Here is a 16,599-nt window from a genome sequence, read left to right on the forward strand (position 1 = left end):
AAAAGTTTATCTTACAACTTGCTAAAGAAGTCTCTCTGAGATATATGTTTAAGCTGTTTGAACTATTTAGTAGTAATTCCCTAACTTGCAATACCGTTCTAAGATCTAATACTAACAGTTAAAGAAGAAAAAAAAGATGATTAAAAGGTGGTAAAGAACTCGGAGAGTTTCCTGGGAGCTCTCCTGATAACCCTCACGGGTGGCTGCTGCAACGAGCTCTGAAAGTTACATGACATCGTAATTAAGCACAAGAGCCAGGTGTGCGGGTACCCGCCTGTGATCCCCAGTGCTGGGGTCCCCAAGGGGATGTCCAGCTCCAGGTGGCCTGGGATACCCGGCTCCATGTAGAACGCCGGCCTAGCACACTCAAGACCCTGCGTTTGATCCATGGCACAACCCACACCTCCCATACCCCCAAAAAACATGAGGTGAACAAACTTAAGACATAGACAAACTGTTCTACTTTGCTACAGGAACTATTATCATCATCATCATAATTAATATTACCCTACGGGACTAACTAATTATGAGGATCCGGGGCTTAATTACTTTATATGGCTATACAGCTTCTTACAGAGGCCTTTCTAAACCTGTACCACACTCGCTGTCACAGGAAGGATCCGAGCAGCAGGAAAGAGTTCCTGTAGATCCTGACATGTCCAGGAGTGTACCCAAAATGAAAAATAATCATGCTTCTTGTATCTACTGAGGGGATACTTTTCAAAAACTGTTTTTAGCTCTGTGTTTGTACCTTAGAAACCATCCAGCATCTTTAGCAACCGTTGTTCTGTTTTAAGAAAAATCACAAGATTATTGTGAACTAGGAAGATGCAAAGAAGGTTATACGGTTAAACCTCAAAAACAAAGCAGAGCACCCTTGCACAACACATACAGCTAAACCAAACGACAGGAGTCCTGTGAGCAGGTGAGGACAGCGCTAAGTGTGGAAGCCAGAGCACCCCAGGCCTGAGGACGGCCAGCAGAGCCTCGCTGGAAGGCAGGGGGGGACAAGCTCAGGGGCAGATGACCCCCAAGACTCCAAAGATACACAGGATAGCCTTACAATAGCCAGGGGACAAAGTGCTTGTGAATGCTCAAAAATCACACAGACAAAGCTCCATTCCAGGACAAAGACCCATGTTGTAGCAACACGCTAGGAAGAAGACTGCAACACTATGCAATCGTTATAAAACTTTCAGAATGAGAAAGGGCAGTTACAGAAAAAATAGGGAGAGAAACCCCTTTTCCCCAGGAAATCTCAGAAAACATGTGAACATATTTTTGGAAATTTATAAGAATGGCATAAAAAATAACAACTGTTTCCCCAATACTAGTTCAAGAAAACTGATCTCACATCACCATGACCGCTGTGGCTGGAGAAGCAGAGCAGCATACACACAACAAGGTATGCAAAGAAAAGAGAGACAGACAGACAGACAGACAGACAGACAGACAGACAGACAGACAGACAGACAGACAGACAGAGACAGAGAGAGACAGAAAGGCAGACACCTACTAGTTCAACACAGGAGGAAACAGAAGACAATGATAAAAGATGTGGAAGATGTGGATTAGAATTAGAGAAAAATCTCAGAAATGAGGTAAACATTTAAAGTAAATAAAGATAGTCCTTCAGAAATCAAGTCCTAGATTCCATCCTCGTACTAAAAAAACAAAAACAAAACAGAAATGAAGTACATAAGAATGAACCCACACAGCAGATGATGCCATAGATTAACAAACTGTAAAGAAGGGCAATGTTAAATTTTTTTAAAGGGAGAAATAAAAAGGAGATGAAAAGAACTCAATAGAAAATGATACACAAAAAAGGCAGAAAATAAAACCCAGAATACTAAGAGATGCCAGAATAATAGTTTGTATACAGAATAAAGCAATAACACAAGCAATACATCAGATATGAGCTGAAATACAGTAAATGATTTTAAGTGCATGAACTCTAAATGACACTTTAAAAATTACCCAGTTATCAACAGAAGGTGCTATCTGGATAAAGCAAGGAATACTATATGAATTGTGCATGGGTATACAAGTAGCAGAGCATTACCTTGCAAACATATTCCAGTACAAAAATCAAAGACAAAACCAATTATTACCATTTTCAAGCTTCCATGAATTACTAGATCAACAGCTACAAGAATAAGAAACAGTTACAGAATAAGAAACACTCAACAGTGAGTGTTCCCTGACAGCACACGGCACCATCTACAAAACCATCCAGCCCTCATCCAGCTTCCAGATGCAGCTACCGAGCCCCATGAAACATGGAGGACTGAGCCACAGGCCAAACCAGACCATAGCCATGTGATTTGCAGAAGCCAGACCCAGGGAAGACACAGAACGAATGACCTGGTTTCTTCACTAGCTCCCAGAGAAAAAACAACAAAGATGGATGGGAAAGCTGGAGATTTTTTTTTTAACTAAAAGCAGAGCTAGAAGAAACTATGACACAGAAATAATTAGCCAGTTGAGGATGTACCAGGTTAAAGAGTCAGTTACCTCAAAGAATGTAACAGATACCTGAAACTAGCCTTTATCTTTTTTAAAAAATAATAGAACCAAAATAAAGGACAAAACAATTACATATGCATTCTTGTCTAACTCTACTAAAGTTGGTGGTGACTTAAGATGTGTTTAAAGTTTAAAAGATACCTCTATGTTCAGACCTGAACAAGTAACCAAAATAAACGGATGGGAAATAAATCTCAAGTGTTCAAAATATTTACCTTTGGAGAGTGCAGAGAAGAACCTCTAGGCTGTAGAGCAAAAGCTGTGATTTGTATTAACAGATGAGAGCCATTTCCTACCTGACCTTAGACAAGGGTGACACGCAAGGGGAGGGCATAGCCAAGGAGCAAAGGTGCTGGTAGGAAATTCCCTGGACAGTTCCTCCTGCAGGTGCTGGTCCAGCAGGGTACAATGAGGTTCATGCTATAAAGGAAGTATAGAATACTCTACTGGGAGCCACAGAGGAAAGGAATATAGATGAGCAGAAGTAAGGCTGGAAAGCACTCTTGAACACTTAACTGGTTTGTTTTGTTGGCTTTGTTTTCTGTCCATTTATGTATATGTACCTTTCTCCTTCTCTACCAGTCCCTCTGTCTCTCTCCTTCCATTCTTCCTTCCCCCTCTGCCTTCCTCTCTTCCTACCATCTTCCAATACGACTAATGAAACTATATCATTTGGTATGTCAATGAACGTATTCTGGTTTAATTCAAGAACAGTGGACTTAAGACGAAGGAAGCTGTGCCGTGGCTATTATTAAAGAAAGAAGACAAAGCAATGAGACCTAACAGAACATGAGAAGACACAAGCAATCCTGTATAAGAAAATGAATTACAGAAGGAGAGGTTCGTAATCTCTGCATCTCTAGTTCACATGTCCAAGCGTGTTTACACACACAAGTGTGATGATGCTCCAACAGACCCATAACTCCCATAACTAGGGAGGCACACAGGGTGTCACAAGGTAACTGCCACTTTCATACTGGAGATTCTGATAGCATCTTAGAGAACAGCCTAACGCTACTACAGAAAGAGTCCACAGATTAGAAAGAAGTCTCAGAAAACAAAACATCGAACATCAATGACTGACTTTAACTTAAAAATTAACCAAAGATCACTATGGTATTGCCACATTAATATTCTCCTGTGTCTGTATATTTTTAAAAATATGTTGTTAAAAAATCTCAACCATAAGAAAATACTTAATCCTTTATTCTGTGCAATTTTTTTTATTCCTTTATTACTGGGGATCAAACCAAAGGCCTGCTACATTCTTACCACTACTAAGGAGCTAGTCCTCTACATTTTTCATGTCAACATTACCTTCTAGAATTTATTCTGCACGGAGTTACCAAGCCCCACATCACTTGCTTTATTTTAAAACATAATTACGGAAGCAAACTATTTCCTTTATTGTTACTTTCCACATAGTGCTGTATTGTTTCCTCTGGTCTACTAGCCTACAGGAGCCGGAGCTGTCCTCAGGGACCAGGGCAGAATGTCACCTCACCCACCCTGCCTCCTGCCAACTCCTTCCTCACACAGCCAAAGCCAGGGAAGAGAAAAAATACATGGAACTTAATTTGGTTACTTACTAATAAAGCCCCAAAACACTGTTATGTAAGTGAGGTTTCATAATTCTCTGCTTTCCACTTTTATATACACTATCCAAAGAACCTGGGAAAGGGTAAGCATACTTCTATCTAAATTAAATTACCACCTCCACACCCAGATCATCTAAACATTTACAATATATACACTTAATTTTATACTTTTAATGATACAGATAGCGTGAAGCAAAATCAAACTAATAATTGAAGACCCCTGCATCAATATTTATCAGTAGCTTAGTTCTGATTTTCTATACCAAATCTTGGTCTAGCATTAGAAACCAGGAAGAACACACTTCATTTTTGAAAACTATTCATGACACATAATTTCTAAAATTAAGAATGACCTCACTAAAAATTCTGTTAGTGGGCTATTGTTGACTCTACACGTCAAGAGCATCCTGTATGAATACAACACTGTTGACTGCTTTTAGACAGCTTCACCACATAGCACAAGCCTAAGTGATTAACTAAATACCTTTTCTTCAAAAAAGACAAAGTTTCCGAGTGTTATAAAACATGTATAACTAAAACCTAGTACAAGTAGAACATACACGTTTTATTCATCTAAACTTGATATATAAGCTATATACAAGCTGTACATTTTTTGGTTTAGCTAACACCTGGGTACTTCTACAAGGCAGAAAGGGACTTCAGTCCCCTGTAATGTGTCGAATGGCACAGCTGATAAGGCAAAGTCCTATATGAAAGTTTGTGGGGAAATGTTTGCTTAGATTTACTTACTTTGTAATACGGTCAATGTTGGCAATTTGCTTCTGATTCCTTATAATCTCAATGGCTGCCCAAAGATGCTGGATAGCTTTTGTATCCGCCTGTCGTCTTTTTGTTAAACGTGCCATGACCTGTTTACTTCTTTAGCTGTAGTGATATACAAAAACATAAGGTAAAAATATAAATGGATTACAAAATGAATGATCAACACAAGCCATATGTTCAGCACCCCTGACTACAGATGGTAAGTACTAATGCAGGACACATTCAGTGGCCCCTGACTAAGGATAGTAAGTATGTAGCACAGCCGATTCCCAGGTCCACATCCACACACCACCATGTTTTTATTTCATAGAAATTACCATTCACTTCATCATTTCATAGACGATTACATTCTAAAACCCAATGATATCCTAAACTTAATGCTTAATTCTTAAACTTTAAAAATGTTACTTTTCTAAAATCATTTAAAAGATAATTGGTCAGAACAAAGGAAGCTGGGCTCTGGTGGCTCACTCATGTAATCCTAGCTACTCAGGAGAATGAGATCTGAGGATCATGGGCAGGAAAGTCTGTGAGAGTTTTATCTCCAATTAACCATCAGAAAACTCAAAGCAGAGCTGTGGCTCAAAGTGGAAGAGTGCTGGTCTTGAGCAAAAGAGCTCAGGGATAGTGCCTAGATCCTGAGTTCAAGCCCCAGGACCAACAACATAAATTAATTAAAACAAAACAAAAAAAATAATTGACAGGCCAATAGGCTAATAACAAATGCAGAAGTAAAATATGACAGAATTATATTACAGTAAATTTCTTATATTTTGTGAGAGGTGGTGTTAATACAAGTGGGACAATGGTAAATTAAGGATGCATATTGCAATTATTAGACCAAACACTAGGAATAATACAAGGTTATAGGCAACATACAATTCAACTTGTAAACTATTCTTTCAAAAAATGGCATATAAACTTATTTTTCACAGTTATGTAAAGAATGACAGCAAAGCTAACAGTCCAAAATAATATTAAGCATACTAAATAGCAAGCCTTATACTAAATAGCAAGTACCAGAAAGGAGGGATACCGGTTTAACAAAAGCCCAAATATAACACCACATGTGCATGCACGTGCATGTACACACACAGAGAAAGGCAACCAGGTAAATTATGAAGTTTGTAGCATTTTGTAAGTTTCAAAATGAAGTCCACCTAATAAAACAAGATCTCTTTACACTACAACCACTTAAGATTCTCCTTTCTTAGGAAGACAAATGCATTCATCCCTAGATTTCACTTATACCTGTTATATACCAGCCACTTTTCTAAGCTCTTGAGGTACAGATACAGACAGAAAAGCCTTCTCTCATCTACTAAATATCATTAATAATGTGCTAGACACAAGAAATGAATAGCAATTGGCTATTAATCAATACACAGGAAAATCTTAGAAAACAATCTTAGATGTTAACTACAGACACTGATGATTCAAGGCCATCATTGACAAGGTCAAACTTTCAACCCATTCTTACCAGAACATATTTATATTGCTAGTGAAGTGTATTACTTACCATTCCTAAGCATGCCTACACCTCAGGCCTTTGCTTAAGGGAAGGGATATCTCCCTGACACACTCTATCTGCCCCTTTACTGTGTTCCCAGTGCTTTCTGGAGCTCACTCAGGTGAAATCTTCCCTGAGCAACTTTGCTCCTGGAATCTAAATCAAACTCAATTGTCTTTCGGGTGCTAATGGGAGTTTATGCATTTTTTTTTTCAAACCTGCCCTTTGTGTGATTAATTATAAACTCCTCAAACAAAGTCCCTAATTCACCTAAAACATCTCATTTACTTTTACAGAAATTCCTCAAATGAAACCCTGAATTCAACTATGGTCATCTCATTTATTATAAACATTTAATGTTTTTCAAGGTGCTTAGCATACTTTCGAACAAAATAAAACTTCTATATGAAATTAGTAAGTTACATAAATTACATATTATATAAGTAACCCCAGAGTAGGGCTTCACTTATGTTTTATCAAAAACTGAGACAGCAAAAAGAAAAGATAAGATCTGTAGAAATCATTAACCATCTTCAACCTTTCTCTGTTCCAGTGCATTGGAAGGATATATCCAACGCTCCATAACTAGCTCCTTAGTGGTTCTCAAGCAGCCAGTAGTTTAAAATATATCAGCGAAAACTTTTAACAATTCCAAGTAACTTCAATAAGGCTCCAGGTGATACTGATATTTCCTGTCCCTAGATACCCAGGTAACCGTAGTTCTTAAGTTTATACAGGGGCTCCTGTTTCCTATCATACCACCTACGCACAAACAGGAGAAAGTTAGAGAAATTTTTAAATAAGCAAAATTAATGTGTTGCTTGATTGGTGTGGTGGGGGAGAGAAGAGGGAGGGTGGATCTATAAACTGTTTTGATCTAATGTGAAGAACAGGAAAACAGATGGAGAACACAGGAGTGGGCACTGTATCAGCATATTTTGATTTTTTCTGCTGGTACTTTTTATTATGGTGCATATTAGATTTGCACCAATATCATATAAAAACTTTAAATGAATCCTTTTTTAAAAAATCCTTTTTGCAGTACTGAGTTTGAACTTGGGACCTTGCACTTGCAAGGTGGCCACTAGATCACTTGAGCCAAGCCTTCAGGTCTTCTGGCTCTGGTTTTCTGATAGGGTCTTCCCATTTTACACTTCCCTCCATATCTGGGGTGGCAGGTACACACCAACAGTTTTTTTGGTTGAGATAGGATTTCACAAATTTCTTTTTCACAGGCTGTCCTTGAACTGTAATCCTCCCCCATTTCCACCTCTTGGGTAGTTAGGATCACAGGTGTAACCACTGATGCCTGCCTCTTTGAATCCTATTGGTTTAGTGTACATTTCATTGTAATCTAGATAAGCATGAAACTTTCCACAAAAGTCCATATCACTGTTTTGTAAGGATTTAGAGCTGTTAGAGGACATGGTCACGTGTATTTGCTACAGATAGCAAGCGCCGCTTGGAGTATACAGCTCCCATTTCCCGCACAGGGAGCAAGCAAAGTTTCCCTCTTCCCATTCCCCTGACTTGAACTCTGTCACAACAACACACATCCTTTTACATTTACGAGAAATTTCTAAACCTCTTTCTGGTTGTGTGTATAAACTTAAATAAAAGGGTGTGTACCTATATAAACATCTTGATGTATTAATGTTACTCATAAAGTGCTTTAATCTTTGCCTTTTACCACTTAACACATTAAATGACACTAACATCTAGACATCTTTATAGTTCCTTTTAAGTATTTTCACTCAGATCAGAAAAAAATCATTTTGTATTTTCTCGAGTTTTTTATAATTTATTTTTAAATACGGACTTTGTAATCCAGCTGGAATTTTTATTATTAATATACTAATTACTGTAGGGCTTGCTCCTGCCTCGGTCTCCTGGGTACTGGGTTTTTTGGGTGAGTGTCACCACACCTGGCCACATTAAGCATAAAACACAGAGCCCTCCTATCCTGCAGACCTCACACAGACACAAGCTCCGCCACTAGCAACATGTCCCAGGGCAATGGAAACTTGTCAGAACCAATGAAACCTCAGTGACAATCCCAGGCCCACGGCTTTCCTTCAGAGCATTAAACATTCTATGGGTCTCATGCGTGTAAAATGACAAGTAGGCACACAGCATAATTTCACTGCCTTCAAAATCATCCGTGCGCCACCTATGCTCAGCCCCCATCGACTGAGGTGACTGCTCATCCTTTTGCTGTCTCCACTGTTCTGCCTTTCCCAGAATGACATGTAATTGGAACCACACAGCTTTTTTATATTGACTTTCCCTTTGCAATATGCACCTGACCTGCCTCCAAGTCTTTTCATGGGCTTTGATAGCTTCTTTATTAACACTAAGTAATATTCTGTTGGCTGGACTTAACAGTTTATTGATCCACTTGCCTCCTGAAGGCCACCTTCGTTGCATAAAAATTTTAGCAACAATAAACAGAGCTGCATACAGAAGTTTGGGTATGCACATTGTCTTTTCAGGCCACTTGAGATAAATACTGAAGAGCATGCTTGACAGAATGGATAGGCCATCTTCCAAAATGACCCCACCAGTCTGCATTTCCATCAACCACAAACGAGCGTCCTGCTGCTCCTCGTCTTTTCTAGCATTTGGTGCTGGATTTGAGTCTGGCAAGAGGCATGTACTCAGAGTGGGCTCCTGATACTGTGATTTCAATTCTCTCATCACACATGTCGAACAGGTTTTCATTTGTCATCTCCATTTCTACTTCAGTAGACATAGTTTTGCCCATTTTTTTTATTGTGAAAATATAGTACAGAGGAGTTACAATCACAAGAGCAAGGTAATGAGTACATTTCTTATCAAGCATTGTTGCCTCCTCCTTTGTTTCCCCTTCCCTTCTCACCCCCCCACACCAAAGTTGTAAAGTTCATTTTTCGACATAATGTCTTGTACATCTCATTGTTGCAATGGATCCACCTGTATCCCTATTTAAGCAATTTGTTTTTTCCCTTCCCCTCCACAAATTATACCAACATCAAATACGGTGAAAACAGGGGTTATACCATGGAGGAGGAACATACAAAGCAATCATACAAAGAAATCATCTTATAAATATGTTAGAAACAATCGCAAGATATAAAAAAACATTTGTGTCCTTATCTTGGGGTTCATTTTACTTAACATCATCTTATCTGACCTTTTCTGCTTGTCTCAGACATATACTAATTATTGCAAATAAGGGAAACCATGGGACCTATGTTTCTTTGGGCCTGGCTTACTTCACTTAATATAATTTTTTCCAAGTTTTTCCATTTCCTAACAAATGGGGCAATGTCATTCTTTCTGATGGAGGCATAGAATTCCATTGTGTATATAGACCACATTTTCTTGATCCATTCATCTACTGAGGGGCATCTGGGTTGATCCCATATCTTAGCTACAGTAAATAATGCTGCAATAAACATAGTTGTGCTGGTAGCTTTAGTGTGGTCTTGTTTGTGATCATTTGGGTAAATGCCCAAAAGTGGGATTGCTGAGTCATAGGGGAGCTCTATGTGGAGTCCTTTAAGGAACCTCCATACTACTTTCCAAAGTGGTTGAACAAGTTTACACTCCCACCAACAATGCAGTAGGGTTCCCTTCTGTCCACATCCCTCCAGCATCTGTTGTTATTAGAGTTCTTGATTATAGCCATTCTAACTGGGGTGAGGTAGTATCTCAATGTTGTTTTGATTTGCATTTCTTTTATGGCTAGGGAGGTTGAGCATTTCTTCATGTGTCTATTGGCCATCCTTCTTTCCTCTTCAGAGAAGTTTCTCTTTAAGTCTTTAGCCCACTTATTTATTGGGCAGTTGTTTCTTTGAGGATTTGTTGTTGAGGGATTTAATTTTTTGAGTTCCAGGTATATTTTAGATAGGACAACCTTGTCCGTTGTATGGCTAGTGAAGATCGTCTCCTAATCTGTGGGCTATTGATCTTGCTAGCTATGTTCTTTGCCATGCAGAAGCTCTGCAATTTCAGTTTTGCCCATTTTTAACTGACTTTTCTTATGGTTCAGTTTTAGGTATCCTTTGCATAGTTTGGTTAAAAGTCCTTTATCAGATGCATCTCGGAAAGATCCTCTCCCATGCCATGCCTTATTATTCTCATTCTCTAGACCTTGTTGTTCACGGAGCAAAAGGTTAATGAATTCCAATTTACCATTTCTGTCCTTTTACTGGGCATGTGTTTGGTGTTGAGCCCTAAAAGCCATCACCAAACCCAGGGTCATCAAAGCCTGTTCCTGATGTTTATTTCCAAGAGCTTAATGGTTCTGCATTTTACATTGAGATCTATGAGCCACGCTCAGTTGTTGTTGTTTTTTAAGATTGCAAATTTGCAGTTGTCCCAGCGTTATTTCTTGAAAAGGTCACATGTGCACCACAATGCTGCCACACCTCTTGGTCGTCTGGGCCTTCTGCTCCATCCCACTCATTGCTCTGCTCCTTCACCGTGGCCATAGTGGTATATAGTGATGACTGAAGCTCCCCAGGAGGTTGCGCATCTTCTGCCTTTGTTCTTCATTATTACATCTTGGCTATTCTAAGTCTTTCTCTTCTTCATGCCAATGTTATGGTCAGTTTGCTTATACCCATGCAAAACGTTCTGAATAGATCTGCATGAAATTTGCACATCGAAATGGTAAGAGCTGACATCATGGCAATATTGTGTCATCCCATCCACGAATATCATCTTATTTGTTGAATTCTTTTGTAACCATTATCAGAATTTGGTATTCTTTCTCATATGTTATGCTAATGTAAATGGTAATGTTTTATCTTAAATTACACTTGTTCATGCTTGCATGTAAGAAAGTAATTAATTTTTGTATATTGACTTTATATTCTGCTCCTCCATACTAAGTGCTTTCCCCCCTCTGGCTTCTTTCGAGATTTTCTTCTTTAATTTTCTAACACTTGAATATGACACACCGAGGACCTTTTTTTATTCCATTTCCCTCCCTTGTATGACAGGATGGCTAGGGGTGGCTATCTCCTTTCCCCCATGCAGATCAGGCTCCATAAAATACAGAGTGAGGAGGCTCAGAAGCTGATGGAACCTCAAATTGCTTCTTCTGAAATCAACAGAATGCTCTGGAGTATTTGAAAATGGTTCTTCCCTGCTTTCCACATACATACCCAATGCTCCAAAAGCACAAAGGGGTTTTCTTGATACCTACTGTGAGATCCTGGCTGAGCAGCTGGAAATAAAACTCGGAACCATGTGGAGAAGCTCTCTACCTCTGAATCCCTGCTCCTTTTGTAGACCTCATAATGGTCCACATGTGGCCTCCAGCACACATCAATGACAGCTCAGCTTTCTCCTCCACTGCCTTCTGTTTGTGTGTTTCAGTTCTTCTCCATCGGTATTTTTTTGTGTCTACCTGTTGTCTCTTCCGTTTGTCGATGAAGCCTCACTTCCCTGAGAGATCTAACAAGAGTTCTTTCTGTTTTTTAGCATATTACTTTTGTTTTCCCCCTGGTCCTGGGGTTTGAACTTTGGGCCTAGGTGCTGTCCCTGAGCTTCTTTTGCTCAAAGCTAGCACTCTGCCACTTGAGCCACAGTGCCAATTCCAGCTTTTTCTGTGATTAATTTGACAATCTCACACTTTCCTGCCTGGGCTGGCTTTGAACCTTAATCCTTAGATCTCAGCCTCCTGAGTAGCTAGAATTACAGGCTTAAACCACTAGCACCCAGTTTCATTTTGTTCTTATCGACAGAAAAGTGACTCACAAGTCCTTTGCATGCCTACTAGAGTAGTGGAATTTCTTCCTCAATATGATATTAATTGAGATGATAGAACAGTTTTCCAAATGGGCAAACAGCAACCAGAATAATTTACTAGAAGATTTCTCTTGTCAACAAAATTGTAATTCACTCATAAATTTTTATGGATCAGAATTATTGTGCTTTTTGGGCCTTCTGTTACTGCCTTGCAATTTTCCTTATTAAAACTTGCATACACAAGCTCTACATAAAAACTACAGTTATAAAGCTATTCTATAAAAAAAAAATGGCTGTTTATGAAGTCTTCAGGGGGTTGCATCTCAATAATCTCCAACAACCTCCGAAACAATCAGATGGCAATCTGCCCCACATGTCCAGCAAGCTCAGGACTGGAGAACTGGAAGAACAGGAGTCCCAAATGTAGAGTTTCTACTAGGTTCTTGTGAGTAAAGTGCATTAGATGAAAAGCAGGAAGCAGGCAACATACTCAACAAGGCTCTGGACAGTAAAACTGGTCAGAGTAAACTTTATCGGGCTTTTTAACATATGCTCGTCTCTTGTTCTTCAAGGATTTTGGTCTATTTTTGTTGCTAACAACACATCACTCTAGACTAGATAAGTTATAATGAAATTTCTATCTACTTGGTTCCAAGGAGACATTGTTCCAAGGCAGCAGAGTCCCTGGATAAAGACAGTAAAGGGCATCCCAAGGAGAGCCAGGCAGCCTGCACATGCTCTCTTCCTCTTCTAGAGCCACCAGTACTCATCACAGATAATGCCTTATGACATTATCTAATCCTAATTACATCCCCAAGTCTCCAACTCTAAAGTACAAAGTCAGATTAAGCTTTTTCCCTGTTAATACCTCAAAATAAGCAAGATGGCTCCAATATCAGTTCTGGGGGAATCAAACAATAACAACTTATAAAACAGATTTTAGATTTGAAGGAATATGCTGTGAAATTAAATGATGGATGGGGAAATGTAAACGTTGTTTTGAAGGCAGATTTTCTAAGCTACAAACACATACCATGCAATTCACAAATATGAAATGTGCAACTCGGCTGTTTTCAGCATAGAATAGTCTGTTTTGCCAACTTACCTGATTATACAGCTCAGTGACGTGAACTACATGTGGTGTTTTGTGAGTATCACATTATCCTGTTCGTAACTGCTGCATCATCCCAAATCCCACCAGCATTAAACAATGATTTCCTAAGTTTCCCTCCTCCCAGCCTCTAGTATCCTCAAGTCTTCTTTCTATTTGATGAATTTGCCTATTCAAGATTATTTCATGAGTGGACTCACACGAAATTTGGCCTTCTGTGTCTGGTTTATTTCCTTGAGCATCACGTTTTCAAGTTTCCTCCATACTGTATGTAGCTCGTGTTAACAAATCCTCTTCGGTTGTATTTATAGTTGAGTAATACTTCTGAAGATATGTATCACACTTTTTTGTTATTATGGATAAGTGGCTGCGGGTTCCTGATTCGGGGCTATCATAAACACTGGCCTGGGGTAAGTGGCTGCTTTCAATTCCATTGGTATATACCCAGAAGTGCAACTGCTAGATTACACAGTAATTCCAACTTGAACCTTTCAGTGAGTCAGCAAACTCCCCCACAGCAGCTGTATCACTCTACAATCACAGCTCAGAGTGCAAGCATTCCACTTTCCCACATCACTATCTTCCATTATTTTTCACCTTTTATTTCTCATTTTAAAATCCTGGGCATTTGGAGAGGTACAAAATAGTGCGGTTTCTACTTTAATGTTCCTAACATCTAGTGGTATTGAGGATCATTTCTTGGATTTCCTGGGTGACGTTGGTGTACAACCTTCACCCAGTTTTCAGTTGGATTATTTTTTGATAACTTTGGAGTTTTGCTGAATCCATCACAACTGAAGTCGTGAAGCTCTATTTTTTCCCCCCAAGACTTTTTTTAAATCACTGTGGCTTTTCTATGTAGGTCAGTGGCCCACTGTGAGTTTTTGTACACAAAGTGGGATAGGGGGTCCAACTTCATTTCCTTTTACATGTGGCAATCAAGTTCTTCCCCAGCTGAATGGGCCTGACATCGCTGTCACAAGTCACTTGCCTGGGGGCGCAGGAAGCAGCTTGGCCTGGGTGCTCACAGTTGCATGGGAGTCATTAATGACAGCCAGCAAGTGTTTCTACTACCTCCTATCCATAGCGCTGCACTTGCCCCCTGCACTGAGATGCAATGAATGGGAAGTAAGTGATTCAAAGGTGGGTGCCAGTGGCTCACGCCTATAAAAAATATTCAGGAGGCTGAGATCTGAGGATCGTGGTTTGAAGCCAGCCATGGAGGAAAGTCTCTGAGACTCTTATTTCCAATTAACCACCAAGAAGCTAGAAGCAGAGCTGTGGATCAAGTGATAAATCATTAGCCTTGGCCAAAAAGCTCAAAGATGGTACCAAAGCCCAGAGTTTAAGTCCCAGGATTTGCATTTTAAAAAAAAGATTCATACCACTTTCCCAGAGGAAGATTAAAAATCTCATTGTGATTTGCCACACTAGTGCTAATGATGGTGGCTGCAGTCAGCCTTCATCCCATAATGAGGGTGAAGCGAGGTCCACCTATGATGAATGTATAATGTGAAGAAGAGTCAATGTTTTAAACTGTTGCAGCTGCTTGTAATCCTGGCATAGAGAAACTGAGTCTGCCTGTTAGAAAAAAGTTAAGGAGATGATGATATACAAGTGGAGTACCTTCATCTAAAAACTGAGGGCTAGTTCTTCAGATGTTTTTCAGATTCGGGGATATATACATACAGATATATATATATATATATATATATATATATATATATATATATATATATATATATATCATGAGATATCTAGCAGATGAAACCGAAGTCTAAACATCAAATTTATGTATATACTTCATAGCCTAGAAGTGTGTTTACATAACTGTTCGGCGTATTGGTTTTAACTGACATGAGGTCCAGAACAGAACTTTCTTCATGTGACATTGTCCTATCACCAGTCAAAATGTTTTAGGTTTTGAAGCACTGTGGATTAGAGGTCCTATCTGAATGATGGAAAAAGGTGCCACAAAGTCTGGCTCAAAGGCTTCACAGAGACAGAGCTCAGCATGTGTGAGGTGCAGAAAGGAGAGTGGCTGGGTGCGTGAGTAAAAACTGGAAGAGGAGGAGGGTGCACGGAGATCAGACAATGCTGGACTCCAGGCTCAGAGGAAGCAGCAGCCTTCCACAGACAGCAATGAGGGCAATTCATCCTGCAGCTGGTTGGGAGGGTTGCCAAGGCACGAAGTAGAAAACTACATAACATGAAGAGTTGGCAGTCCCTTTGTACTACCAAAGCTCAGATGCCTGAACTCAGGCTCAGATGAGAGACCGAAGAATGCAAATATCTTTCTGAAAAATTAAATGGCATCAGATAAGAGATTTTCCGATGTTGATATTTGAAAGAACCTAAAGAAAAAGCCACATGGCTGCCTATTATCCATACAGTTAAAGTGCATGTACAGGATCTCCAGGCAGCTCTCTAGTGTCTCACCCTTAACCATGAGCAATAGGTATATCACTGAACATTTAAAAATAGCTTTTCAATATGAGAAAGAGAAACAGCAAACAAAAAGGAAAGGGGAAATGCAAATCAGAAAATGCAAGAGCAATACAGATTTGCAAGACATATATAATTGTGTCATGGAAGAGTAGGAAATAGAGATGCATAAATCCTAACAGGGATAATATAAATAAGAATATCTAGGAAATTTTAAAATAAGACATATAGAAGGATTAGAAGATGGAGCTGAAGCTCACAAAGTAGATGACAACAAGAAATGCACAAAGAGAGAAGAAACTTGGGGTGATACAACTTGTGGATAACAAGTGTTTTGAAAAGAGAAAACAGGAGAAATACTTCTAAAAAATTCACAATAAATACTGAAAAATAGTTATTTGGAAATGAAAGCACATGCATCTCCTGCCATGCAACAAATGATTCTATGGACCTTATATGGCCTGCAGGCCAAGGGTCTCCCCTTGGGAGAAACAAGCATTCACATATACCACTGTCAGGAAAACAAAATGTCATATTTTTTCTGGAAGGTAGCACAGCAATAACCAGCAAAAACATGTGTTTTTTTCTCACTGGTAAATACATATATACATACATACATATATACATACACACATAATAGTTATTCTTGTAACATTATTTGTAATAGCAAAAAAATGCAACTGGTTGAACAGAATGGGAATCTATATAGTAGAGCATAAACTACATACAAAACAAAAATCCACTCCATATAAAAGACACACAATGGTGAAGCTTTCATTTTATTATACACAGAGATAATGAGTGTGCAGCAGAAAAAGAGCAGGAAATTTTACAACTCTCTAGACAAACAGCAAGCCCACACTGTAGGAGATCAGGCAGGGTGG

The 16,599-nt window shown here is 39.2% G+C and overlaps 1 protein-coding gene across 10 annotated transcripts in view; it reads right to left on the minus strand.

Annotated features, from left to right (window-relative positions):
* Positions 1–16,599, minus strand: part of Zmynd11 (zinc finger MYND-type containing 11) — a 96,848-nt gene that overhangs the window by 66,634 nt on the left and 13,615 nt on the right. For 9 of the 10 annotated variants that reach the window (XM_069990598.1, XM_069990596.1, XM_069990597.1 and 6 more), the window contains exon 2: positions 4,878–5,012. In XM_069990598.1, the coding sequence (XP_069846699.1) occupies positions 4,878–4,993 (116 nt within the window). In that variant the 5' untranslated portion in view covers positions 4,994–5,012. Of the gene's footprint in view, positions 1–4,877; positions 5,013–16,599 lie in introns of those variants that run through there. The other variant, XM_069990602.1, reaches the window with a different exon arrangement.

This window comes from Dipodomys merriami, unplaced genomic scaffold (assembly GCF_024711535.1).
Source record: "Dipodomys merriami isolate MVZ:Mamm:240054 unplaced genomic scaffold, mDipMer1.0.p SCAF_4, whole genome shotgun sequence".
Taxonomy (NCBI): Eukaryota; Metazoa; Chordata; class Mammalia; order Rodentia; family Heteromyidae; genus Dipodomys; species Dipodomys merriami.